The sequence below is a fragment of the Lithobates pipiens genome, unplaced genomic scaffold, assembly GCF_037356315.1.
Source record: "Lithobates pipiens isolate NorthernLeopardFrog02 unplaced genomic scaffold, aLitPip1_a1.2 Scaffold_23, whole genome shotgun sequence".
Classification (NCBI taxonomy): Eukaryota; Metazoa; Chordata; class Amphibia; order Anura; family Ranidae; genus Lithobates; species Lithobates pipiens.
Window position 1 is genome coordinate 193,048,685 of NW_027507785.1, and position 26,749 is coordinate 193,075,433.

At 42.2% G+C, this 26,749-nt stretch overlaps 1 protein-coding gene across 2 annotated transcripts in view; it reads left to right on the forward strand.

Moving 5' to 3' along the window:
* The first annotated feature begins 519 nt into the window (after positions 1–519).
* Positions 520–26,749, forward strand: part of F13B (coagulation factor XIII B chain) — a 125,067-nt gene continuing 98,837 nt past the window's right edge. Inside the window, exons 1-2 of one of the 2 annotated variants that reach the window (XM_077452705.1) lie at positions 520–634; positions 10,156–10,356. In XM_077452705.1, the coding sequence (XP_077308831.1) occupies positions 544–634; positions 10,156–10,356 (292 nt within the window). In that variant the 5' untranslated portion in view covers positions 520–543. Of the gene's footprint in view, positions 635–760; positions 883–10,155; positions 10,357–26,749 lie in introns of those variants that run through there. The other variant, XM_077452706.1, reaches the window with a different exon arrangement.

The window sequence follows — 26,749 nt, forward strand, 5'->3', positions numbered from 1 at the left end:
ATTCTCCTGCCTTCAGAGTGCCCCAATAGCAAGCTGCAAAGTGTAATACAGTATAGAGAGCGCCCTATATCAAGGTAACAAAAACTTCCTCCTTTAGAACCACTCATTTCCTTCAAAGGACTACATGTCCCATGAGGCATTGGTCCTTACACATTCACAAGTTCTCAGGCACTTACTGACATGTATGGATGGTGTACAGAGCTGTATGTGTGCTACACTGATATGTAAACAAATAATGCATCCTGTATGCTGGCCAATTAATCAATTATGAAAATAGTTAACTATTTTTTTTTCAAAATTGACGCTCTATTTTTGTTTATAGCGCAAAAAATAAAAACCAGCTGGTCACAATCTCCTGCTGTGTGAATTTTACAAGTTGAGGGTTTGCATATACGTTAATTCTTTACCCTTTTCTTCAAATTTTTTGTCTATTTTTGTTTTTTTCTTTCTTTTTTTAATGGTTCAGCTTTGAAGTGAGCACTGCAAACCTAGGTCAATTATTAACAGACATTGCACAATATATTGCCTAAAATCTAAAGGTTTATGAAATGCTTCAGGAAACGTGAGAAAAACATGGGAAAATTCTGTTTCATACTGTTAGCCTTAGCTCAACCCTTCTTTTATCCAGCAGAAGGTAAGACGTTTGCATTTTTAGTTGCTTTCCTGTGTTAGACTGGTATAAAAATGATTCCTGGAAAAGTTACTATGTATAGATGGCTAGTGCTAGGACCTTCCACAATCTTCTACCTGACTAGAGTGACAGCACAGTGGGCTGATGAAGGCGTCCTGCGTGGCCCTGAAACAATGTACTTTTTTGCTGTGATGTGATCGCTCAAAAAAAAAAAAGCATTTGGAAGTCACGTGAAGATCCATGGTGTGCTGGTAAATATGTATGTTGGTCTGTGATGTTACCAGTTTCCAGCTGGTTGTTGCTGCAGTACCCATTTAGTTCTCCAGGAATATGCCCAAAGAGAATATTGATAGTCAAGCACAGTGGGATACACACATAGGTGGGAACTTGTCGAACATGACTCGGCAATGCCAGAATTTGGAACTGGCTCCTGGGTCATTACCAGAGTCGATGAAACTCTGGGTCAGCCCCTGTGTGCGTTACATCACTCAGTTATTCACATACACAGAGCTGCCAATGCTTCTATGGGGCTGCTCCTAGCAGAGAGGAGGAGATGCATGCCATTTTGGGAGAAGACTGATTGTGTTACGCAGGCTCTAGGAAGTTGAACGCAGTAAGGAGGGAGAACTGCAAAAGAGAGTGGAGCATAAAGTGGCTGGCCACACACAAATTCCTACTCCTGGGTCTGACTTTGCTGTGACCTTCTAGATTAGTTAATGGTGCCTAGATTATTCAGGTACATTGCCAGAGTGCATTTCCCAGAGTGGAATCCTGGAAGGAAAATCTCTGCTTCTTTACTGGCTTGGTGCAAAAAAAAAAAATACTTGTGTAATTATTACTTTATAAAGATTCCAAGAGAAAATGGCAGCCTTGATATGCATGTGTATGGAAGCTTTCTTTTTTGCTAAAGGCTGACCTTGTGTGCATGGGTAGACAAAAAATACCTTGCTGTGAAATTAAAGCAATCTCTTAAAAATGGATATCCTGTTGTTCACAGGTGATTGGCATTGACTACTTTCTCTGCAGCTATCCAAAAAAAAAATCCTGCCAATTAAATGTGAAGTATGGAATTATAAAAAAGAAACAATCATACTTGCCTAAATGGCTGCAGGACCAATCCCAGCTGCAGCTGTCCCTCACCTCCTCAAAGACTGGGAACTGAGCGATCAAACACCATTGATTCCTCAGTTCTCAGTGTTCAGCCTGAAGAGAGCAGTAAATGTCATGGCTCTCTCCTCTGCCCCTCCATTGCTCACTGGAGCGTTAGGCTGGGGAGGGGAGGGGAGGAAGCACCTGGCTCAGTCTCCCAGCGGCTTGCTGATAGGCTGAAACAGCTGTCAGTCCCGGCATTTGAGCGGATCCCGACCATATGGTTGAGATATTTTCAGAGCGTGGACTGAGTCTGTGACGTCAGCTGACGACAGGCTTTAGCTTTTGCTATGGGGCACTCATCCAGGCTCGCCCCCAAGCTGCACTCTGTGGATCCATTGACACACAGTGTGGCTCAGACCCTCCCCCCGCTCCTTCCTGGTTGTAATTGACAGCAACAAGAGCCAATAGCTCCCGCAGGTGTCTCTGAACCAGTAAGGATGGAAAAAGAGAGCAGCGATGTCATGCACAGTGCTGAATTTACATCAGGATCAGGCAGTATAAGGGGGCTGCAAACAGAAGGTTTTTTACCTTCATGCATAGAATGCATGAAGGCAAAAAAATCTGCCTTTTTAACGACTTTTTCTTTCAGGAGGTTTTATTGATTTTTACACAACGTAAAAATACAGTAACAAAGAATAGGAAGAACTTTGACAGGCAGGGAGATTGGTCAGAAACACTGCAATAGATGTTATAGGTCACAATTGCATATTAGCCCACAAGCACAATTCCAGCAGTACAGTAAAATGCATAACAGAAATACAATCATGCTCCACATGCTGCAGCAACCCAATGGCTGCCAGTGGTAGTTAAAGTAGCTCCAGCGCTAGATAGTGGAGCCTCCAGCCAGTCAGTTGGACAGAGGGGAGTGACAGCCAAAAATGCCTGGACCAGAATAAAGGGGTGATACAGAGAAGTACAGGGGGAAAAAGGATGGGGAGGAGGGTATGAGGGAGAACAGGAAGAGAAATAGGTGGAAAGGGGAAGCAGAGGGGAGAAAGATAAGGCACAATAAGAGAATGGACATGGTACAGCAAAGGGGAGACGGGGCAACTGGGGTTACACATCCAGAGAGACACAGCATTTGGGGGAAACATCAGTCAAGGAGGATCCATGGGCTCTATGATGATAAATCTCTGGCCTTAGCCCATACCTCCCAAATTTTCTTTTACAGTAAAGAACCATTTATGTACAGTTGTGCTCATAAGTTTAAATGCCCTGTCAGAATTTATGATTTCTTGGCCATTTTTCAGAGAATATGAATGATAACACAAAAATATTTCTTTCACTCATGGTTAGTGTTTGACTGAAGCCATTTATTATCAATCAACTGTGTTTACTCTTTTCAAATCTTGATAACAGAAACTACCCAAATGACCCCGATCAAAAGTTGGCCTGATAACATTCACACAAGTTCACACAAAAAGGTTTGAATGGTTATTAAAGGTAACCACTCTCAATTGTGATCTGTTTGCTTATAATTTAGTGTGTGTGTATAAAAGGTCAATGAGTTTCTGGGGTCCTGACAGACCCTTGCATCTTTCATCCAGTGCTGCACTGACATTTCTGGATTCTTAGTTGTGGGGAAAGCAAAAGAATTGTCAAAGGATCTGTGGGAAAAGGTAGTTGAACTGTATAAAACGGGAAAGGGATATAAAAAGTATAAAATTGAGAATGCCAATCAGCAGTGTTCAAACTCTAATCAAGAAGTGGAAAATGAGGCTTCTGTTGAATCCAAAACACGGTCAGGTAGACTAAAAAGATAACATTTCAGCCACAACTGCCAGGAAAATTGTTCGGGATGCAAAGAAAAACCCACAAAAATAACTTCAGGCGAAATACAGGACTCTCTGAAACCATGTGGTGTGGCTGTTTCAAGATATACAATAAGGAGGCACTTGAAGAAAGATGGGCAGCATGGTCGAGTCGCCAGAAGAAAGGCATTACTATGCAAATGCAACAAAGTATCCCACTTACAATACTCCAAACAGCACAGAGACAACCCTGAAACCTTCTGGCACAAAGTAATTTGGAGTGATGAGACAAAAACTTAGCTTTTTGGCCACAACCATAAACGCTACACAGTAATAACTAAGGTATGTCATTTTTAATCAGGGTCATTTGGGTAGTTTTTGTTGCCATTATGATTTAAAAAGAGTAAACACAGTTGATTGATAATAAATGGCTTCAGTCAAACACTAACCATGAGTGAAAGAAAAGTTTTTGTGTTATCATTCATATTCTCTGAAAAATGGCCAAGAAATCAAAAATTCTGTCAGGGTATATGAGCACAACTGTATACAGAGATTAACGTGGTTCTAAAGGATAAACATTTTTCTCCTAAAAAATGTCTAGTATTTGTTTCCTCACCCCCTCCACTAAATATTAACTTGATCTTGCGATGTGCCCATCTGTAGCGGCTCTCTTCTCCTCCCTGCATTCACAGAGCAGAGAGGCAGCAGTGGGAGCTATTGGCTTCTGCTGCTGTCAATCAAATCATATGAGCAGAGAGTGGTGGGCCGGGCCAAACCTTGCTGTGGACGTACACAGCCCAGCTCTGGAGCAAGCCCACATGTGTACCCCCATGGTGGCACACAGAGAAAAGAAGGAGCCAAGAGCACTGGCGGGGGACCCAGAAGAGGAAGTTCAGGGGTGCTCAGTGCAATACCATTGCATAGAGCAGGTAAGTATAACATGTTTTTATTTTAATGAAAAAAGATCCTTTACAATCTCTTTAAATCTATTTTTCTCCAGTCCTAATAAGTGCCTATTGTGGTGACCTTTATGTAAACAACTGTGCACTGTGTTTACAGTATTGACCTTTTATGTATACCATGTATAACCACAGCCCTGGCCAAAAGTTTTGAAAATAACACAAATATAAATTTTAAGTGTCTGCTGCCTCAGTTTTTATGAAGGCAATTTGTATAATCCCCAGAATGTTATAGAGAGTGATCAGATGAATTGCAATTAGTTGCAAGGTCCCTCTTTGCCATTAAAATGAACCTAATCTAAAAACAAAAAAAAAATTCAACTGCATTTCAGCCCTGCCACAAAAGGACTTGCTGACATCACGTCAGTGACTCTTTCATTAACATGGGTGTCAATGTTGAGGACAAGGCTGGAAATCGCCCTAAAGTGCTGATTGAGTTATAATAACTGACTGGAAGCTTTAAATGGAGGGTGGTGCTTGAAACCATTGTTCTTCCTGCAAGTAAACACATGCAGTCATCATTGCTTTGCACAAAAATACACTTCAAGGAGAGAGGTACAATTATTGTGGAGAAGGCTTAAGGGCACCCAAGAAAGTAAGTTCCACTTTACCCATAACAGTGAGGAAAGGAGCAGAGATCTGGGAAAGCTGTAGTCTGAGTGTGATAGCCCATGGAACTACTTATGATTACATGAGTGAGAATAATGTGAATTAGAGTGTACCACTCTATTGTCCTCGTGATTTATTTGAGATATCCTGGAGGATGATCCCTTGATATTCTTTGGGCATAACACAAAAAGCATGATTTGACATATTTCTGGTGAGTAGACATGTGCACTCTGTTTCGTTCCGAATCGAAATTCGGACGAATTTTCATTATTCGGACATTCGGATGCATCCGAATTGACGAATTACAATGCTAACAAATTCAAACGAAATTCGAATCAAATTCGAAAAAATGACATTTTGCGACCCGACTTTGGGGCCATGTATCTCGGGGCCACTTATAGCTAGGAACCCCAAATTTGGTATGCAAACACAGTAGAACTAGCACTACAAAATATGCAAATTAGCTATAAGTGGCCCCAAATTCGGGTCGCAAAATGTCATTCTCTTCTGCAGAAAAGTAATATAAATGAAATAAGATGTGTGTGTTTTTTTGCACTGGTACACTGCAAGTATCAGAAGTTGATGTGACAGATGTATATAAGTAACTAACCATCTTCCAAAATTTCTAATTCAAATAGAAAAGATTAGAAAAAAATATAATTTAATAGAATAAAATAGAAAGAATATACAACCATCTTCTGAAATTCAAATTTCGAATAGAATAAATTTGAATAAATCTGAATTTCGAATAGTATGAATTCAACATTTTTAATGAATTAATTTTAAATTTGGATAGAAAAGATTATAATAAAATTATAATAAAATAGAAAATCGACTAGAAAAATTATAGAACAGAACAGAATAGAATATATTATATTTTATTCTGTTCTGTTCTATTGTATTTCTTGTCTATTCTTTTATATTCTATTAAAATATTTTCTATTAAAATCAAAATCATTATGTACTAAATTCGAATTTCGGAAGATGGTGGTTTTCTAATATATATATATTTCTTTCCAACATTCCAATTTCGTATAGAATGAATTCGAATTTGAATAGAAAAGATTAGAATGGAAATAGAGAATAGACTAGAAAAACAATAGAACAGAATAGAATATAGATACTATCTATTTCATTTTTAATTTCTTTTGCAGATTACTATTTGTTTCCATAAGATCTCCTGCAGACTATTAGCATCTATTTAATTTTTTTGCAGATCTCCTGCAGACTATTAGTATCTATTTTGTTTTCTAACCAGATCTCCTGCAGACCATTAGCATCCATTTTTTTTTACCAGATCTCCTGTAGACTATTAACAGCCATTTCACTTCTTTTTTTGTGCATATCTCCTGCAGACTGTTAGAATCAATTTCATTTTTTTTTGGGGAAATTACTATTTATTTCCATCAGATTTCCTGCAGTATAATAACATATATTTCATTGTTTGCAGATCTCCTGCAGACTATTAGCATCTATATCTAAAGGAAATGGCTGTTCTAATGCAAAAAAATAAAAATAAAAATGAAATAGATGCTAATAGTCTGCAGGAGATCTGCAAAAAAATGAAATAGATGTTAATATACTGCAGGAGATCTGATGGAAATAAATAGTAATCTGCAAAAAAAAAAGAAAAATTAAATTGATTCTAACAGTCTGCAGGAGATCTGCAAAAAAAGAAGTGAAATGGCTGCTAATAGTCTACATGAGATCTGCTGAAAAAAGAAATAGATGCTAATAGTCTGCAGGAGATTTGCAAAAAAAATGAAATAGATGCTAATAGTCTGCAGGAGATCTGGTGAAAACCCGAAATAGATACTAATAGTCTGCAGGAGATCTGCAAAAAATTAAATAGATGCTAATAGTCTATATATATATATATATATATATATATATATATATATATATATCCATCTTCCGAAATTCGAATTTAGTATATAATGATTTCGAATTTAATAGAAAAGATTTTAATAGAATATAAAAGAATAGACTAGAAAAACAATAAAACGGAACAGAATAAAATATAATCTATTCTGTTCTGTTCTATCGTTTTTTTTAGTCTATTTTCTATTTTATTATAATCTTTTCTATCCAAATTTAAAATTAATTCATTTAAAAATTTGAATTCATACTATTCGAAATTCGAATTTATTCTATTCAAATTTGAATTTCAGAAGATGGTTGTATATTCTTTCTATTTTATTCTATTAAATAATTTTTTTTCTATTCTGTTCTAATCTTTTCGATTTGAATTAGAAATTTTGGAAGATGGTTAGTTACTTATACTTACTTATATATATCTGTCACATCAACTTTTCATACTTGCAGTATACCAGTGCAAAAAAAACACACACATCTTATTTCATTTATATTTATGGTATCAATGAAGTTGTCAGCATGCCTGATTGAAGAAGTCACAGATGTCGATCGCAAGGCAAGTGCATATGCTGTATGTCATTGTCCACTTGCCAAAAGTTGTGTATTGTATTTGTCCACTTGCCACGTCACCTGCCACAAGTTGTGAATTGTCCACTTGCCACGTGACCAGCCACGAGTGCCACGTGACCTGACACGAGTGCCACGTGACCTGACACGAGTGTCACGTGACCGGCCACGAGTGCCACGTGGCCGGCCACGAGTGCCATGTGACCAAGTTGTGGATTGTCCACTTGCCACGTCACCTGCCACCAAGCAACCCCAGATATGGGCAATATGAAAGTACTTTTCTGTAGCAGAGAATGACATTTTGCGACCCAAATTTGGGGCCACATATCTCGGGGTCACTTATAGCTAGAAACACCAAATTTGGTATGCAAACACAATATAACTAGCAATACAACAAATACAAATATGGGGTTTCTAGCACCAAGTGACCCCGAGATATGTGGCCCCAAATTCAGGTCACAAAATGTCAAGCACTTTTGTGCAGCAGAGAATTACATTTTGCGACCCGAATTTGGGGCCACATATGTCGGGGTCACTTATAGCTAGAAACACCAAATTTGGTATGCAAACACAATAGAACTAGCACTACAACATATCCAAATTTGTTTCTAGCACCAAGTGACCCCGAGATACATGGCCCTAAACTCGGGTCGCAAAATATTTTCGAATGCGGTTGAAATAATTTTGAATCATGTTGAAATCATTTTGAATGTGACCGATTTTTCGAATTCGGCAGAAAACTAAACGAAATATGAAAACGAATTTAACGAATATAACTAAACGAAATTAATTAATTAACAAATTAAAACTAAACTAAACTAATTTTTTCCTTTTGCACATGTCTACTGGTAAGTACAATTCCTGGGGAGTGGAATCACGGGGTGTGGTGAAGGTGGATTTTCCATACACCTGATGAATTTCCATGAACTGTCATCCAAGCATCTTGACCGAATTTGTCTCACTGGGTGTTTTGTACTATTGTCATCTAACAGTGTACAACATTATTTGGATTTGCCTTAAGGACTTTTTTCAGAATCAACTTTATGGATTATAAAGTTCCACTTTAACTATGCCATTCACATAGCTGCCAACAGTCCCCGATTTTCCCAGGACATTCACAGTATTCAGGCTTCTTGTCCCGGTCTTCGCTGTCCCGGGAAAAAATCATGGGAAATCGACTTTATACAAGCAACTCATCACTGGCCGCAAGCTCCCGGCTGCAAAAACATGGATGCTTGGGATCTCCATGCGGCTAGCAGGTCTCTTCCGTGTGTACAGTGGACCTGGGCAGCTAATCGGCTGCACCCTTTCACATACCATGTCTGCACCCTCTCACGTACCATGTCTGCACCCTCTCGCCCACCATGTCTGCACCCTCTCACCCACCATGTCTGCACCCTCTCATGTACCATGTCTGCCCCCTCTCACCCAATATGTCTGCACCCTCTCACATACCACATCTGCACTCTCTCACATACCATGTCTGCACCCTCTCGCCCACCAAGTCTGCACCCTCTCACCCACCATGTCTGCACCCTCTTACATACCATGTCTGCACCCTCTCACCCAATGTGTCTGCACCCTCTCACATACCACATCTGCACTCTCTCGCATACCATGTCTGCAACCTCTCACCCACCATGTCCGCATCCTCTCACGTACAATGTCTGCACCCTCTCCTGTACCATGTCTGCACCCTCTGCCCCTTTCCTGTACCATGTCTGCACTGTCTCACACTCTCCTGTACCATGTCTGCACTGTCTCACACTCTCCTGTACCATGTCCACACCCCCTCTGACAGTCTCTTGTTTCATCTCCGCACACTCTATGACCATCTCCTGTATCATCTCTGCACACTCTCTGACCCTCTCCCTTTCTCTCTTTTTCTCCCTTTCTCTCTTTTTCTCTCCCACTTTCCCCCTTTATCACTTTTTGTTTCTCTCTTTTTCTTCTTCCCTCTTTCTCCCTTTCTTTCTCTCTCCCTCTTCCTTCTCCCTCACACCCTCTTTCTTCTTAGACTCTAACCACACCCTGTTAAGCCACGCCTAATATTTGGTTTAAGCCACTCCCATCTTTCGCTGCAGAGCGCATAGCACGCCACATTTTTTCTCACTACTAAGCCACACCTATAAATAAATGCCCCGCCCTCAATGAAAATAGGACTCCACATGCATACAAAAAAGTGTCCCTATAATTTTTTTTAGAATGTTGGCAACTATGCATTCAGGGTTACAATGTTCTGTTACTGTCTGAATCTTTCACATGCTATTCAAGCGTTGCACATTCCTGAACTGATCCCCTTTTTCCTCTTTGGGGTTTTATTTTGGTTTTGTTAGATGTAAATTAATGTTTGTTTTACATTGGGCCTCTTTTTGCATTTCCTTGCCCCTGTGTGAGCAACTTTGAGTTATAAAACTCAATGAAAAAAATTAGATCTGCTAGTATTGCCAGGTCGCTATGTGTATTTAGAGGTAAAAGGTTAGTTTAAAAAAAAGTAAACATTGCTAACATTAACATTTTAATTTGTTTTTTTTTTTCACAAAAAATTTTAACGGTTCATATTTTATATATCCTGTTGCTGATTTTTTAAAATATTGTGATGTCACCACAGGGAACATGTGTGACCTTCCCAAGATGGAGAATTCAGTGATCGCCCCCTACTTTTACACATTCACAAAGTTTTATTTCCCAATGAAAGAAGGGAAGACTCTGTCTGTGGCTTGTTCTGCTGGACATACTTTTCAGTCTGGTATGCAAGAGGAGAAAATCACCTGTACGCCAGAAGGATGGGATCCTCCTGCGGTATGTTTCAGTAAGTTCACAGATTTGGTACATCCTAATTTTTAATTTCATGGCTTTCTTTGAAAATATTTTTGTTGCATAGAGAAGCAAAGCATTAAAAAAATGTATCTAGTCTAGGTGTCTAGATATGCTACATTCTTTATTTCTATGTACAAATTACTAATTCTGCTAATGCATATGTAGCACCAGTACTCCTGAAGAGCACGCGCTATGTTTTGCAAATTTAGTTTTTCCTAAGACCATAGTTTGGGCTTAGGGTTAAATTATGTAAATTGTGATTTTGGCATCAGTTTGGCTGGGTTGTATTGTGTTCTGCCTGGTCATAGGTGCATGTATCACCTTTGACAGGCATTGGAATGCAGTCTGGTTGGAAACATTGGGTACCAATCTCTCTCTCGGAGCCAATCAGTGAGTGTTTTGTCTCGCTGTGTATTCCGGGAGAGGGTACTTAAGGTGCTGAGATCACGTGATTCTGGGTTCTGGTCCAGAAGTGCGTTCTGACTCCATGGTCCTTGTCCTCCTCACCAGCCCCCAGAGGCCCACATGGCCTGGGGTGCGGATCCATCCATTTTCAAGTCTCTGGACTGGCTAGCCTGAGGCACAGTAACTGGAAGGAGGATTTCAAGGTGGTCCGGTGCCGTCTCGGGTTTGGAAAGGCCCGCAACTCAAACTGGAACCAGGAGAGGACTCTTCAGAAGAGGGCCACGCACGAGGCTGGCTGCTCGGTAAGAGCCTCGAAGCTGAGCTGTAAGGACACCAAGTAAATCCGCGTTCTTACGGTATCGCCGGACCGGCTGCAAGATACTGGTACTGTAAGAAAGTTCCTCAGTATATCCTTCAGTTACGCCTAAGTTTCTGTGCTAGTTTAAAGTTCTACAATCAAGTCTGTGGCAGAGACTGTGCTCATTTGAAGTTCTACAACCAAGTCTGTGGCAGAGACTTTGCTAAGCTTAAATCACCTGTCGGCTGCTAAATTCCACAAACAGGGATTTATCCGGTAGTTGAAATATCCAGTTGGGAATGGTTATTCCCTGGATCATTTAGAGAGAGACATTTCAAGTGTCAGCAGTTCCAAAAGTACCTGACTTTACTACCCATACCCTCTATTCTCAACTGTAGAGACTGTGTTCTGTTCAACGTTTTATGCAAATAAAAATTCCTAAAAAGGGATTCAAGTGTCGGTCTCTGCAGTTTATTGGGTCATCAACCTCGGGAACCCCTAGACAAGAACGAGGTGCAGAAGGTAAACGGTAAGCCCAGCAAAACCAGTCACTCCTTTGGGGGTAAGTGCTACATGTAATTCTAATGCTTAATTCTTTTTATTGATTTTCAAGGGTGTATACAAATTAACACTCTTTAAGTATTAGGTGACAAATAAGACAAGCGATGTAGCATTACAGCTGAGAATTACAGGGCTTATAAGCAGGGTACAAAGCATCCACAGGTATATATAATATATATACACACACAGTAGCTCACAAAAGTGAGTACACCCCTCACATTTTATTATCTTTTCATGTGACAACACTGAAGAAATGACACTTTGCTACTACAATGTACAGTAGTGAGTGTACAGCTTGTATAACAGTGTAAATTTGCTGTCCCCTCAAAATAACTCAACACACAGCCATTAATGTCTAAACCTCTGGCAACAAAAGTGAGTATACCCCTAAGTGAAAATGTCCAAATTGGGCACAATTAGCAATTTCCCCTCCCCGGTGTCATGTTACCCATTAGTGTTACAAGTTCTCAGGTGTGAATGGGGAGCATGTGTGAATGGGGAGCAGGTATGTTAAATTTGGGTGTTACCGCTCTGACTCTCTCTTATACTGATCACTGGCAGTACAACATGGCACCTCAGAGCCACGTCATGGCATCCTGGTATCTGTGGTCCTAACACTAAAATATGAGTGTCCCCACAGTGGAGTCACATGCATTCTGATGGATAAATGAGAGCAGTTGGACTGAAGGGGAGCCAACCCCTCCTTAAAGGTACAGGAGCACATCAAACACCCAGCAATAGCACAATGGCTGCAAAGGTGTTGGTGCGCTGCTGGACCAATACAAAAACACACGTGATAATAAAAGCTTTACACCGCTCTCATCTATAGATGTCTATCGCAGTAAGCGGCATTGGACTAAAGCGGACTAAACCCCTGTTTTTAATGCATACTGTTAGATAGGTCAGTTTGGTTGTCTGCGAGCTGGTGGTAAGTAGGCTTTTTTTTTTCCTGGGCATTCCCCAGACTGTCTTGTTACCTGTTTTAGCCTTTCAATGCCGCTTACTGCAATGGCTAGCTATAGATGAGAGCAGTGGCAAGCTTTTGTTATCATGTGTGTGTTTTTATATTGGTCCAGCAGCGCACCAACACCTTTGCAGCCATTGTGCTATTGCTGGGTGTTTGGTGTTCTCCTGTACCTTTTAAGAAGGGGTGGACTCCCCTTCAGTCCATCTGCTCTCATTTATCCATCAGAATACATGTGCCTCCACTGTGGGGACACTCATATTTTAGTGTTAGGACCACAGATACCAGGATGCCGTGACGTGGCTCTGTGGCTCGTGCATGCGTTTGCAAATGCATGCGGACTAAACCCCTGTTTTTAACGCATACTGTTAGACAGGTCAATGTGGTTGTCTGCGAGCTGGTGGTAAGTAGGCTTTGATTTTTTCCTGAGCATGCCCCAGACTGTGTTGTTACCTGTTTTAGAATTCCAGTGCCAGCTATAGATGACAGCAAGCTTTTGTTATCAATAGGGTTTAGGGCTGGAGACATGCTTGGCCAGTCCATCACCTTTTCCCTCAGATTCTTTAGCAAGGCAGCGGTTGTCTTGGAAGTGTGTTAGGGGTCGTTATCATGTTGGAATACTGCCCTGTGACCCAGTCTTCAAAGGGAGGGGATCATGCTCTGTATGTCACAGTACATGTTGGCATTCATGGTTCCTGAATTGCCAGCAGATGTGGCGCTGCATTTGCGGGCGTTTAGCCCGCCTTGCGGTGTTTTCTGAAGCGCCGAGCAGCTTCCGCCCAGCCATAGTAATATATACTACAGGTGGCGGGTGGAAGCTCCTCGGCGCTTCAGATTTGATTGACATCTGACCTCAGTTAGATGTCACTTCCTGTCTCTCTCTCCCATTGCGCCCGGGAGAGGAACCAGGAAGTATGCTGCTCTATCAGCACTGCCAGTGGAAGAAGACACCACAGGAGAGGACAACAGCAAGGTAAGTACTGCTGAGGGGGTTTGAAGTGACAGACACTACATTTAATGGGACACAGGCAGGCTGCACTGGGGGGGGGGGGGGCAGAGGCTGCATTTAATGGGACACAGGCAGGCTGCATTTGGTGGGACAGAGGCTGCATTTGGTGGGTCAGAGGCTGCATTTGCAGGGACAGAGGCTGCATTTGCGGGGCAGAGGCTGCATTTGCGGGACAGAGGCTGCATTTTGTGGGACAGAGGCTGCATTTTGTGGGACAGAGGCTGCATTTTGTGGGACAGAGGCTGCATTCTGTGGGACATAGGCTGCATTTGGGGAGACACAGGCTGCATTTGATGTGACACAGGCTGCATGTAAGGAGGGACTCTGCTGGGGGCACCTGATGTAAGGACGGACTCTGCTGGGGATGCCTGATGGCATCTGGTTGTAGGCGACGTGGCTAGTGACACGCTCAGGGCTCCCACTGATTCTGCATTATGGTGAGTTGAATGATTTAATTTTATATTACAATGTAATAATAGAAATAATGCGCTTTAATCATCCTGACACCATAACAGCCATGGTGCCGGGATGATTGAAGTGCTAACACCAGGTATTTTGGAGTATCTTTATCTGCTGATTGTTAAACTTTCTAGAATACAGATTCTATTGTGTAGGATCTGGACCTGCTGTCCCTTCATTCCTCTCTCCCTCTACCTCCATCCCTCGTTCATCTCAGATGCTAACCACACCACCTTAGAGCCAAGCCCACTATTTCGCTCAAACCATTCACAAGATTGTGTTAAACGTTCTGAAACTACGGGCAGTCTTCGGCACCCTACAGGCCTTTCACCATATAACGAAGGGAGTGTCAGTGCTCTAGGGCGGTCAACACTAGGGCGGTCTCCTACATTAAAAGACAAGGGGGACTCACAGCCTGTTCTCTATTACAGGAAGCAGAGCCAATTATGTCCTGGGCTCAGAAGAATCAAGCCCACATCTCAGCGGCTTATGTCCCCAGAGTCCAAAATATTCTAGCAGACTTTATCCAGCGTCCAATTGGACAGCAACGAATGGTCTCTACATGTGGAGGTTTTCAGACACAGATGTCCTGATGGATCATTGGAAATATGGTAGGGACCTGTGCATTTCCTCCAGTCATGGTCAATTCTACAATTGGCTGCTTCTCAAGAGTCATCTCCTCTCCCTTGAATACTAGAAGAATGAACGCAAAGTTTACAGGAAAATCTGGTCAAAGTTGGTTAAAATAAATGTCTGCTGCTGGCAGATCATGTAGTGACCTAGAAGTTCTAAGTATTCTAGGCTTCCTGAAGTTGGATTTAGATCTGGCTTTATTGGTCAGCTTCCTCTGAGTTCAAGTGTCAGCTTTATCAGCCTTTACAGGTGTATCCAGGTCTGGGCATATTTTTTTTTGTCCAACAATTCGGCAAGGGAGTAGCTAGGCTCAAACCTCAGAGTAAGCAGAGGTTTTCCAAATGGAGTCTCCCTCTTGTTCTCAACTCCCCGCTCAGGAATTGGAGTGGAGTGTTCTAGGGCTGTCTCCGTTAATGTCCTCTCTGTCAAGTTCACCTTTTTCCTGACCATCACGTCAGTATAAACAGCCTTATGCCCCATACACACGATCAGAAATTTGGCCAGCAAAAGACCGATGAGAGATTTTGGTCAGAAAATGCGATTGTGTGTATGCTCCATCAGACTTTTGCTGGCCAAATTTCGGATTGAGAGCATTTTCTCAATTTTTCGGTTGGAGAAAGCTCCTATTCGATAATCTGTTCATGTGTATGCAATTCCAACGCGCAAAAACTCACGCATGCTCAGATTCAACTACGTGACGGAAGCTATTGGCTACTGGCTATTGAACTTCCTTTTTCTAGTCCCGTCGTACGTTTTGTACCTCACTGCATTCTTTTTATTTTTTTTTTATTTTTATTTTTTTTATTGTTTATTTCTTTATTTGACATATTACAAGTTATAACAGACCAAGTTATAATATCAGTTTTATATTTTACAGTTTTGTTTCCTTATACCGCTAATACATCATATTCTCGTTTTCCTATTTATTTCAATTGATCCGTGCAAAACAACTTTTTATATTTTTCTCTTATTCTTACTTGCCACTATCATATATACTACCTAACCATCCTTTAGACACAAGTATTTACAAACATACACACAGACATAAACACAAAAAAAAACAAAAAAAATAAAAATAAATAAATAAATAAAAAAATATAAAAAACACACGCACTCTCCGGGCGAAAAATCCATAACGTAGTTTCCATAGTGAGTTATATATCACAAGCTGACAAAGGAGGAGAATGTTTATACCCACATCTTCCTTTGAATACTGCTTTTACTGTCCCACTCAAACAGAAAAAGAAAAACTATACTAACCACTCAATACAGACTCCCCCATTACCAATGAGGGTGGAGCTACCCGTGGATCCGATATCCATAGTTTCCATATTTTAATCCAGTTATTGGATTCTCCCCTATTGCAACCAATTTGTTGTTCTTTCAAGATGTTTTCATTTACCTGAAGACGCCAGTCCTCAAGTAAAGGTGCATGTCTATTATGCGCCAGGATATGCAGAAAGTACGTGAGAGAACATCTGCAGTGGAGGGGCGGGTGGCTACTTTGGAGGAAGAGATGAGCCTAATGCAGAGGGACTTTAAGGAAATGGGTATGCAGTCGGGTCGCAATGCAAATCGCATGGATGACCTTGAGAACAGACTCAGAAGAAATAACGTGCGAATCCTTGGTATACCTGAACGCCTAGAAGGGGGGAAGCCAACGGAATTCATAGAGCAGTGGTTACTGGAAGTGTTTGACAAAAAAAACTTTACCCCTTTCTTCGCTGTGGAGAGAGCACACCGTATTCCTGCTAGACCCCCACCTCCGGGTAAATATCCAAGGCAGTTTATCCTAAAAATGCTTCATTACAGAGACAGAGACAAAATATTATCACTGGCTCGTATTAAGGGCACCATCGAAGTCAATGGGTCTAGAATTTATTTTTTTCCGGACTATTCTGCTGAGGTTCAAAAGCAAAGGGCTCAATTTAAAGATGTTAAAAGGCGACTTCGTGATATTCAAGTTCAATATTCCATGCTTTATCCTGCCAAATTAAGGATTATAGCTAGAGGAGAAACTTTTTTTTTTGATAATTCTAAGGCAGCGGCATCTTGGCTTGACAAAAATGAGCAACATATTTCATCGCTTGTTGACAGCACTGATGTTGTGCAAGGAAACTGAACTTTTTATGAATAAATTCAAAGGATAATGATTAAAAATATGATGAAAAATTGTGAAGTGAAGAAATGCGACTGGGATTTGGAAAATAACTTTTCTCTGTACTATATGGGGGAGGGGACAGAGACAAAAATGTTTTGTTTTCTAACCTTTAATCTCTTTTTTTTTTTCTTCCTTGTCCCCAACCCTGTCCCTTCCTGCCCCTTCCTTTCCTTGTCCTTTCCTTGCGCCCACCTGAGGCATTTTTTTTTTCTTTTTTTCTTCCTTCCCTTATCCCTCCCCTTTTATTTATATGTATGCATGTGTATATGTGTATATGTATATATATATATATATATATGTATATATATATGTATGTGTGTGTGTGTATATATGTATATATATATATATATATATTTTTTTTAGGCAGGAGCCCCTGCTTTTGCTTTTGTACTTGCAATAGTACAAGAACTCCTCCTCATTAGGGCTCAAGCCTGGGTGGATTTTTTCCTTCTCCCCTGTATACACCTTCCTGCGGGAAACAATGTTTTTTTTTTTTTTCTGTTTTTCTTGTTTTGTTTTGTTTTATTTCTTTTTTTTTTTTTTTTTGTGTGTGTATGGGCGACAATTTACATGTTACTGCTTGATGCTGTTGTATTATTTTGTTTATGTCTATTACAGTACGATACGCTTAAGAGATCAACTGAATGTTGGGCTGGTCAGGTCTGTAACTCTTCAAATGGAGGAAGACCGTATAATGACTTACTGTTGTATGGTTTACCGTATTTTGGGGATCATGTGGACAATATGGGCACCATGTCATGTGTGTGTATATATAATTATTAATGGATAATAAGATCAGAATATGGTCATGGAATATTAGAGGGATTAAGAACCCTATTAAAAAGCGTGCTATGTTCAATAAACTGGTCCAGCATGACCCGTTGATTGTTTGCTTGCAGGAAACACATTTAACTAAAGATACTCTTAGCTTATTACAGAATAAAAAGTACACTACTCAATACCATTCAGTATATTCAGCTTACGCAAGAGGAACAAGTATATTAATTTCCTCAAAGGTCCAGTTTTCCTGCAAGCAAGCAAGGATAGATCCACAGGGTAGGTTTGTTTTGCTGGTATGTACACTGTTTTCTACGCAATGTATTTTGGGGTCTATTTATATCCCTCCTCCATATAACAGTGAAGTAATGCGACAGATAGGGATGATATTGGCTGATAATCCAGGGACCCCCATGTTTATTATGGGGGATTTCAATAATGTGTGTAATCCCAGCATGGACAGATATCCAGCAGGCCCTAATGTGAATACTACATTCTACAATTATATTCAGGAGCTTGGACTGTATGACATATGGCGGCTTAGGAATCCATCTTCTAAAGAATATTCTTGTTGCTCTGGTACTTTTCAGACCCTATCAAGGTTAGATATGTTCTTGGGAACAGACTCAGCTATTGTTTGGGTTTCTGATGTTTATTATTTAACGAGAGATTTATCAGATCATTCACCGTTAGTAGTAACAGTAGATAAAATAAAGCCTAAAATTAGGTCTAACTGGAGAGTTCCTGCTTTCTGGTTAAAAGTTCAACATCAGGGGGATGAAATGAGGTTGGCCTTAGTTGAATTTTTTCAAATTAATAATAACTCAACATCACATCAGGTAGTATGGGACACCATGAAGGCATTTTTGAGAGGATTATTGGTTAAGGCCATAAGCGTCTACAAAAAAGCATGTAGAGAACGGGAATCGCTGTTAGCAGCAGAGGCGCAGCAGAAAGAAGTTCAGTATATTCAGAGTCCTACTACCTCTAATCGTAGGGTGTGGAAGGATGCACAATTATTATATAAACAAACTTCTATGAAAAAGGCTGCGCGGTCTGACTTTTTGTCTAGATGTCGCAGATTTGAAGAAGGGGAAAAATCAGGCAGAATGCTATCAGTAATAGCTAAATCCCAAGAAGATAGTAAAATTATTTCTGCTATTCGTACAGTGGAGGGAGATATTACTTATGACCAGAAGGAAATAATGCGATCCTTTGTTCATTTTTATAGTAATTTATATCAAAATAAAGTTAATTGTTCCGAGACAAGACTTAGAGAGTTTTTAGAACCTTTAAAACTCCCCTCTCTTTCTGAAAATGATAAACAAGAACTGGGTGCTCCTCTGACATTGGAGGAATTGATTAAGGCAGTGGAAGAAAGTCCAAATGATAAAGCCCCGGGTATTGATGGGTTACCCTCAGAAGTATATAAACAATATGGTGAGGTTTTGCTTCCAGAATTATTGAAGGTCCTTAACCAGGCTTTGGAATCATTCAGGCTTCCTGAATCTATGAGGGATGCTTGTATTATTGTATTAGCAAAGCCGGGAAAGGACCCTTTGGCTCCGGAATCCTACCGCCCGATATCATTGTTGAACTCGGACGCTAAGATTTTAGCCAGGGTCCTGGCTAAAAGACTAAGTAGACATATGCAGGGATTGATTCATCATGACCAATGTGGCTTTATCCCAACAAGGTCTACAGCTATTAATATAAGGAGGCTTTATTTGAATATGCAAATACCAACTGATAATATTGGGACAAGAGCGATTTTGTCACTCGACGCTGCGAAAGCTTTCGACAGTGTCGAGTGGACATATCTGTGGGAGGTGTTGGGTTTGTTTGGCCTGGGGGACAAGTTTATAAGGTGGATCAGGATGCTGTATGCCACTCCGAGGGCATGTATGCAAATAAATGGCACGGTTTCAGAATTTTTCCCATTATACAGAGGAACAAGACAGGGGTGTCCCCTGTCTCCTTTACTATTCGCACTGGCCCTTGAACCACTGGCCGAGGCCGTTCGACAGGCAGAATCTATTTGCGGATTTATTAGAGGAACGAGGATTGAAAAAATCTCCTTGTATGCTGATGATGCATTACTGTTTCTTGGGGATACAGAAGGTTCTTTAAGCTCCTTAATGTCACTAATAAAACAATTTGGATCGTTTTCTGGTTACATTATTAATTGGGATAAATCCGTACTACTTCCCTTAGATAATCCTAGTCTGTCCAGGTTAAAAGAGGCCCCTCAAATTAAAATAGTGTCATCATTTAAATACTTGGGAATAATTATAAACTCTAGAATAGAAAACTATTTAATGGATAACTTGTCACCTATTCTTAACAAATTTCAACTTAAGAGCATGGCGTGGACCAAATTGCCATTATCGGTGGTAGGCCGTGCAAATCTCATAAAAATGATCTGGACCCCTCAATTGTTATATATACTCCATAATTCACCGATATGGATAACTTTAAAATGGTTCAAAAAAACAGAATCAATATTTCGTAGGCTATTGTGGAAAGGAAAAACCCCGAGAATTAAGTTATCAATTCTCCAGAGGGCAAGGGATTGGGGTGGATTAGCGGTACCACAGCCAAGACTCTACTTTATAGCCTCCCAGCTTCAGCATTTTGCAGGCTGGGGGGAAAGTAATTGGGAAGACCCCATACAGGTTTTACTGTTAAATAACAGTTTTCGATATAATCTTGTGGCTCAGTTGGAATCCGGAGCCCTGGGTAACACCTGTAGGGGTCTAACAACGACACTTATGAATAGAGTCTGGAAGGAAATGAGGAGTATAATGAAATTTGAAGGAGTCTCAAAATACTCCCCGCTTTGGGGGAATAAGCAATACAAAGAACTATATAAATTGGAGGGATTCGAAAGCTGGCACTCTAAGGGGCTTCAATATATAGAACAGATGTTTACACATATCGTTCTGCGCTCCTTTCAGGACCTGCAAGAATCCTTTCAACTGCCTTCTAGTCACTTCTATAAATATTTACAATTACGGCATGCGATTCAAACTCAGTTTAGAAGGGAAAAGATAGTGATAAAACCTACCCCACTTATAACATCATTAGCAAGGGGGGAGGAAAAAAAGGACTTGATCTCGTCTTTATATGGTCAATTGATGAGACTATATCAGGATAAAGTTGTCAGCCCGGGTAGAACAGGCTGGGAGAGAGACATAGGGGACATCTCAGATGAAAACTGGCAAATTATTTTGAGAAGGGTACCCCTAGTATCATTATCACCGGCTCATTGCCTGACGCAACTATTTATAATATATAGGGTATATAGAACACCAGTTAAATTATTTAAGTGGGGCAGACGCGATTCTCCAGAGTGTCCTAGATGTCAAAAGTCTCCAGCGGATTTAATACACATGATGTGGAATTGTCCAAAAGTGGCTAGATATTGGCGAGAGGTGGTTAATACAATCAATGCTACATGTAATACGCATATCGACAGGACCCCTATGACATGTCTACTGGGATATTTGGACGAGGAAGGTTTCTTTCCCAGGGAGGTGATGATATTAGTTACCAGACTATTGTTTATTGCACGTAAGTTAATTGCTCACTGCATTCTTGACGGTTGAAATTTGGTGTGACCGTGTGTATGCAAGACAGTCTGAACAAAATCCCGTCGGAATTCCGTCGGGAAAACCATCAGAGCTTTTTGCGACCAAAATTCTGATCGTGTGTACTTGGCATAAGAGATTAATTCACTGGTCATGGAGAAGTTTTCTTATGTTCTTTCCAGTTAGAGAGGTGCTGTTACCTATGCTTGACTCATTTCCCAAGGGTGCATGAGTCTTTCATGGGAGCCAAGAAATGTTTCTGCCAACCTTAGAATTTTATTGTCGGTCAGGAAAATGTAAAATTTCCTATCAAATACTTACCATATATTTCGTTTCCTGATGGACTTAATGGCAGCAGGCGCTCCTCACCCCCCCAGTGTCTTGAGGAGGCTAGTTACGGAATGAGACCTCTGGCTCAGAGCAAAGATTTAGGGGTCCTATAGGGGAGGAGTGGAGGTGGAATTAACCCATACGCTAACCCGTATGCTGCCATGTAATGTAAAATTACGGTAAATGTTTGATAGGAAATTTTCAGTTTTATCATCATTAAACCTCATTTGCCACATACAGTACTTTGAAAAAGTATTCATACCTCCTGACATTTTCCACATTTTGTCATGTTACAACCAAAGACGTAAATGTATTTTATTGAGATTTTATGTGACAGACCAACACAAAGTGACACATAATTGTGAAGTGGATGGAAAATTATAAATGGTTTCCAAAAATCTTTACAACTAAATATGTGAAAAGTGTGTCATACATTTGTAATCAGCCCCCCGACAAAATACTTTGTAGAACCACCTTTGGCTGCAATTACAGCTACAAGTCTTTTTGGGTATGTCTCTATCAGCTTTGCACATCTAGAGAGTGAAATTGTTGCCCATTCTTTGCAAAAAAGTTCAAGCTCTGTCAGACTGGATGGAGAGCATCTGTGAACAGCAATTTTCATATCCTGCCACAGATTCTCAATTGGATATAGGTCTGACCTTTGACTGAGCCATTCTTTTTTTTTTTTAAATCCTTTATTTACGGATTGCAGGTAATACAGAGGCAGACTGTAAAAAGAACAATAGTCACCCAGTTCTCTTATTGCATTGAAAAATACATTCAGTACATCGTGGGGAACATTTGGTAGCATATCGTGTTACATCAGTATCAGTCCTAGAGTAACTAAGGCCATAATACCAACTGTCTTCTTTGATCCTCCCGCTTATTACTCTCCTTTATGCTAATGCAGCTCCCGGAGTGGTCCCCTTTAGGCCGGCCCAGAAGGGCCTTCGTCAATGGCTGAGCATCACTCACGTAGTGGAAAGCCCAGCCGGGGCCACTCCCAAGGCCGACAGTCTTTAGTAAGAAAACTGGGTAAATAGTACGATAAAGCCCTTGCAATCAACAGTTATTTTTATTGGTATTGGGGGGGAAAGGAGAGGGAAAGGAAGGGGGGGAGGGGGGTAAGGAGGTAAAGAAGAAAAAAAAAGGGGGGGTAAGTTGGGTCAAAAGGTAGGAAGGGAACAAAGAGGGTAGGGTGGACCAGAGCAGTCCTCAGGTGGAGAGAAAGACTGGGGGGACCCTGGTGGCGTGCCCAGACCGGGCCCGTCTCTCTGCTCCCTTGCCAAAGCTCACAAATAAGTTCTATATTCATCGGAATACCTGAATAGGCTCCAAGGCATCCATCAAGCGGTGTGTTCCTCCTCTCTATCACTCAGGGATGATGTAAGCTGTTCCATTCGATAGATGTCGCAAACTCTCGCAAACCACTGAGACACTGTCGGGGGGGAATGCTGCTTCCACATACTAGGTATACATGCCCTGGCTGCGTTCCGGAGGTGTTTTAATAGTGACTTACGAAATTTCTTACCCGAAAGTTGGGTCAGGTTAAGGCAGATCGCTGATGAATTGTCCCTAAGATCAATGGCTGTGAGATCAAGTATAATCCTGAGGACTTGCCCCCAGAAGTGGGTCAGCTGCGGGCACTCCCAGAATATATGAAGCAGCGTACCCGCATGCGCGCCGCATCTCCAACACCCTGGGCTGTGCCCAGGAAACATGGCTGCCAGGACTGTGGGAGTCCTGTACCAGCGAGTCAAAATCTTATATGTGATTTCTTGGTATTCGCTGCACAAATAAGACTTGTGTGCAAAGAGAAGCACCCAAGTCTTTTGTTCCGTTGAGAACTTGACATTAAAGTCTCTCTCCCACTTTCCGATAAACGGTGGGTCTCCCCGAGATAAATGGTCCAGTAGAATAAAATATGATTGGGAAAGAGACCCACGGATCGCCCCCTCACCCAGACACAAGTCTTCGAATGGTGTCAAGGGTCTGCGGAAGCCCTCACTGCTGGGTAAAGACTTCAGGAAGTGAGAGAGCTGGGCCAGTTTTCACCTGCCCATGGCAGTGTTCCCCAGCTGCTCATACATAGTTAGGACATTCTTCCATGCCCTCGAGTCCAGAAAGTGGGAAGCTCTTATCAGATCTTGGTCTTGATTGAGGCGAAAGGACCTGTCTACCGTGCCTGGCTCAAAGTGCGGGTGTCCAATGATAGGAGTCATGGGCGAGGGAAAGCTGGGAACTCCCGCCAGGGAGAAGTATGAGGCTATTTCCCCTAACGTAGGCTCAATAAGGGGGTGCGCCAGGTCCACTCCAGGGTAATCCCTCAATAGGGAAGGGTATGGATTCTCGCTCAAGATGAACCCACAGCTTGTCCTCCAAGTGCCTGCACCAGTCAACCGTCCCGTTCATATAGACAGCCGTATAGTACCAAGCCGGGTCTGGAAGTCCAACTCCACCCCTGTGTTTTCGGTCTAAGCAGTAAGGCTCGGTTGAGCCTCGATGGCTTGCCTTGCCATACATATCTGATAAAGATGGATCGCAGGGCCTTAAAGAATGATTGGGGAATCCGTACTGGCAAGGCTTGCATAAGGTATAGAAGCCGCGGCATTATGTTAATTTTGAGCACATTGCATCTTCCAAACCAGGAGGTGCCAAAAGTGACCATCTCTCCAGGTCTGAGGTGAAGGTTTTCAGGAGGGGCTGGAAATTCAGTCGGAAAACAAGTTGCGGGTCTGGGGGTATCCTAGTCCCCAGATATTGTATGGCCTAAGATGCCCAGCGAAAGGGGAAGTCATTGCTCATACGCGTCTGAACATTGGGAGGTATGGAGACATTAAGTGCCTCCGATTTCTGCAAATTGATTTTGAAGTCAGACAGAGCTCCATATCGTCTTATTTCTGATAGAAGATTCGGTAGCGCGGTGTGCGGCTCTGAGACATAAAACAGGAGATCATCTGCAAAGGCAGCGACCTTGTGGTGATACGACGAGGTTTCCTATCCCTTAATGTCAGCGTTAAGTCTGATATGATGGAGTAAGAGCTCAATAGAAAGTACAAACAGAAGGGGGGACAAGGGACATCCCTGCCTCGTCCCATTGCCAATAGTGAAGCGAGACGAGGCAATCCCATTGACCCTGACCACCGCTGTCGGTGAGGAGTATAGAGCCGTTATCCATGAGAGCATGGGAGGAGGGACCCCCAGGCGTCGCAGGGTGGCTAGCAGGAAAGGCCAGCTCACCCTGTCAAACACCTTTTCGGCGTCAACTGATAGCAACATAAGTGGAACTTTAAGGCGCCTGGCTCATTCTATGACATTCACAGTCCTTGTGGTGCTGTCTCTGGCTTCCCTGTTACGAATAAACCCCACCTGATCTAATGGTATCAGGCGTCGAAGAATAGGTGCCAGCCGTTCCGCCAATATTTTGGTAAACAGTTTCAGATCACAATTCAGCAGGGAGATGGGTCTGTAACTAGCACAGAGAAGCGTGTCCTTCTCTGGTTTGGGTATGACCGAAATGCTTGTCTGCAAAAGTTCCGGCGGGATAGGCTGGCCCTTCAATATGGCATTAAAGGCCAAAACAAAGGGTGAGGTCAACAAGGAGTGGAATGTCTTATAGTAAGGGATTGTAAATCCATCCGGGCCAGGCGCCTTGCCCTTGGGGGAGTCCGTCAGGTGAGATTGGTTGTGAGAGAGACTCAATCTCCTCCGGTGTAAGGGAGGGGAGGTTCACTGAAGTCAGATACGCTTCGATGGCAGTTGATTGGGCCTGAAGGGTGTCCACTGATGCCTGAGGGTGCAGGTTGTAGAGGGCCTCATAGAAAGAGCAAAAGCACTCCGCGATGCCCCTGGAATCATGGATTTTGGCGCCCGTGGGGGAGGATATGGCCGGAATAAAAGACTTGTTTCGTTGGGCTCGTAGGGCATTCGCCAAGGACCTACTGCATTTGTCCCCATACTCGTAATACGTTCTACGTACCCACATGAGTCTGTTTTTCGTTCGAAAGAGAGAAAATTCTCTCATTTGCTCTCTAAGGTCCTTCACTTCTGCATCCAGTGTGCCAATCGCCAGAGACTTGTGTTGCTGTTCACACGCATGCAATTTAGAGATAAGGTCAGAGAGAGCCTTGGTTCTAGCAACCTTGAGTCGGTGCCCATGCTTAATAAGAATGCCCCTAATATAACATTTGTGGGCAGCCCAGACCGTAAGGGGGTTGGGGACTAAATCCCGATTGTTCTCAAAGAAGCCTTCTATTTCCCGGAGCAAATCTGAGTGGATCTCTGTGTCCTTCAGAAGAGACTCATTTAGTCGCCACCACAACTGGCCGCGCGATTCCGGTTGGAGCTTCAGCGCCAAGGAAATCGGCGCATGGTCGGACAAAGCAATATGCCCAATCTGAGCGTCAGAAACCAGCGGTAGGGCGTTGTGGGCTACCAAGAACAGGTCTATAAGAGCCATGGATGGCAGAGAAAAAATAGTAGTCTCTTTCCTGAAGGTGGAGGGTGCGCCATACGTCTATCAGTTGGTGAGAGTAGATTAGGTCTCCTATTTGGGCACGCGTTCTTACAGATAGAGCGGAGGCGCCCGTCGATGAGTCCCTGTGGGGATCTAGGGTGAGGTTAAAATCTCCCCCAACAATCAGGGTGCCTTCCGAGAACGCAGCCAGGGCATCAAGGCACGCATCTAGGGCTGGCAGCTGGCCTACATTCGGCATGTATAGGTTAGCAAAGGTAAAGGTTTGCGAGTGTAGTGTACCCTTAAGAAAGAGGTATCTCCCTTCACTATCAGCCTGAATGTCCAACAGCTTCCATGGTAAGTTGTTAGCTAGGAGGATACACACTCCCTTCGATTTTGATGCAGAAGAGGTGCTATGGTAGACTATAGGGAAGTGTTTGCTGTAAAGCCGTGGTATTTGGTCTGTCCTGAAATGGGTCTCCTGCAGGAAAGTTACCTGGGGCTTCATCCGCCACAGCTCCGCTAGGCAGCTGGACCTTTTTTCAGGTATATTTAGCCCTTTGACATTCCAGGAAACCAGTTTCAGGGCCATAGCGACCTCTGAACCAGTCCTGGGGTCACCACCAGGGTCCAGAAGTAGGGAAGAGTCAAAGGGCAGAGAAAAGGTGGAGCAAAGAGGATGGGTAGTGGGGGGCTAGGAGAAGTCCCAACTTAAGAAGGAAAGGGACAGGGGTAGGGGTAG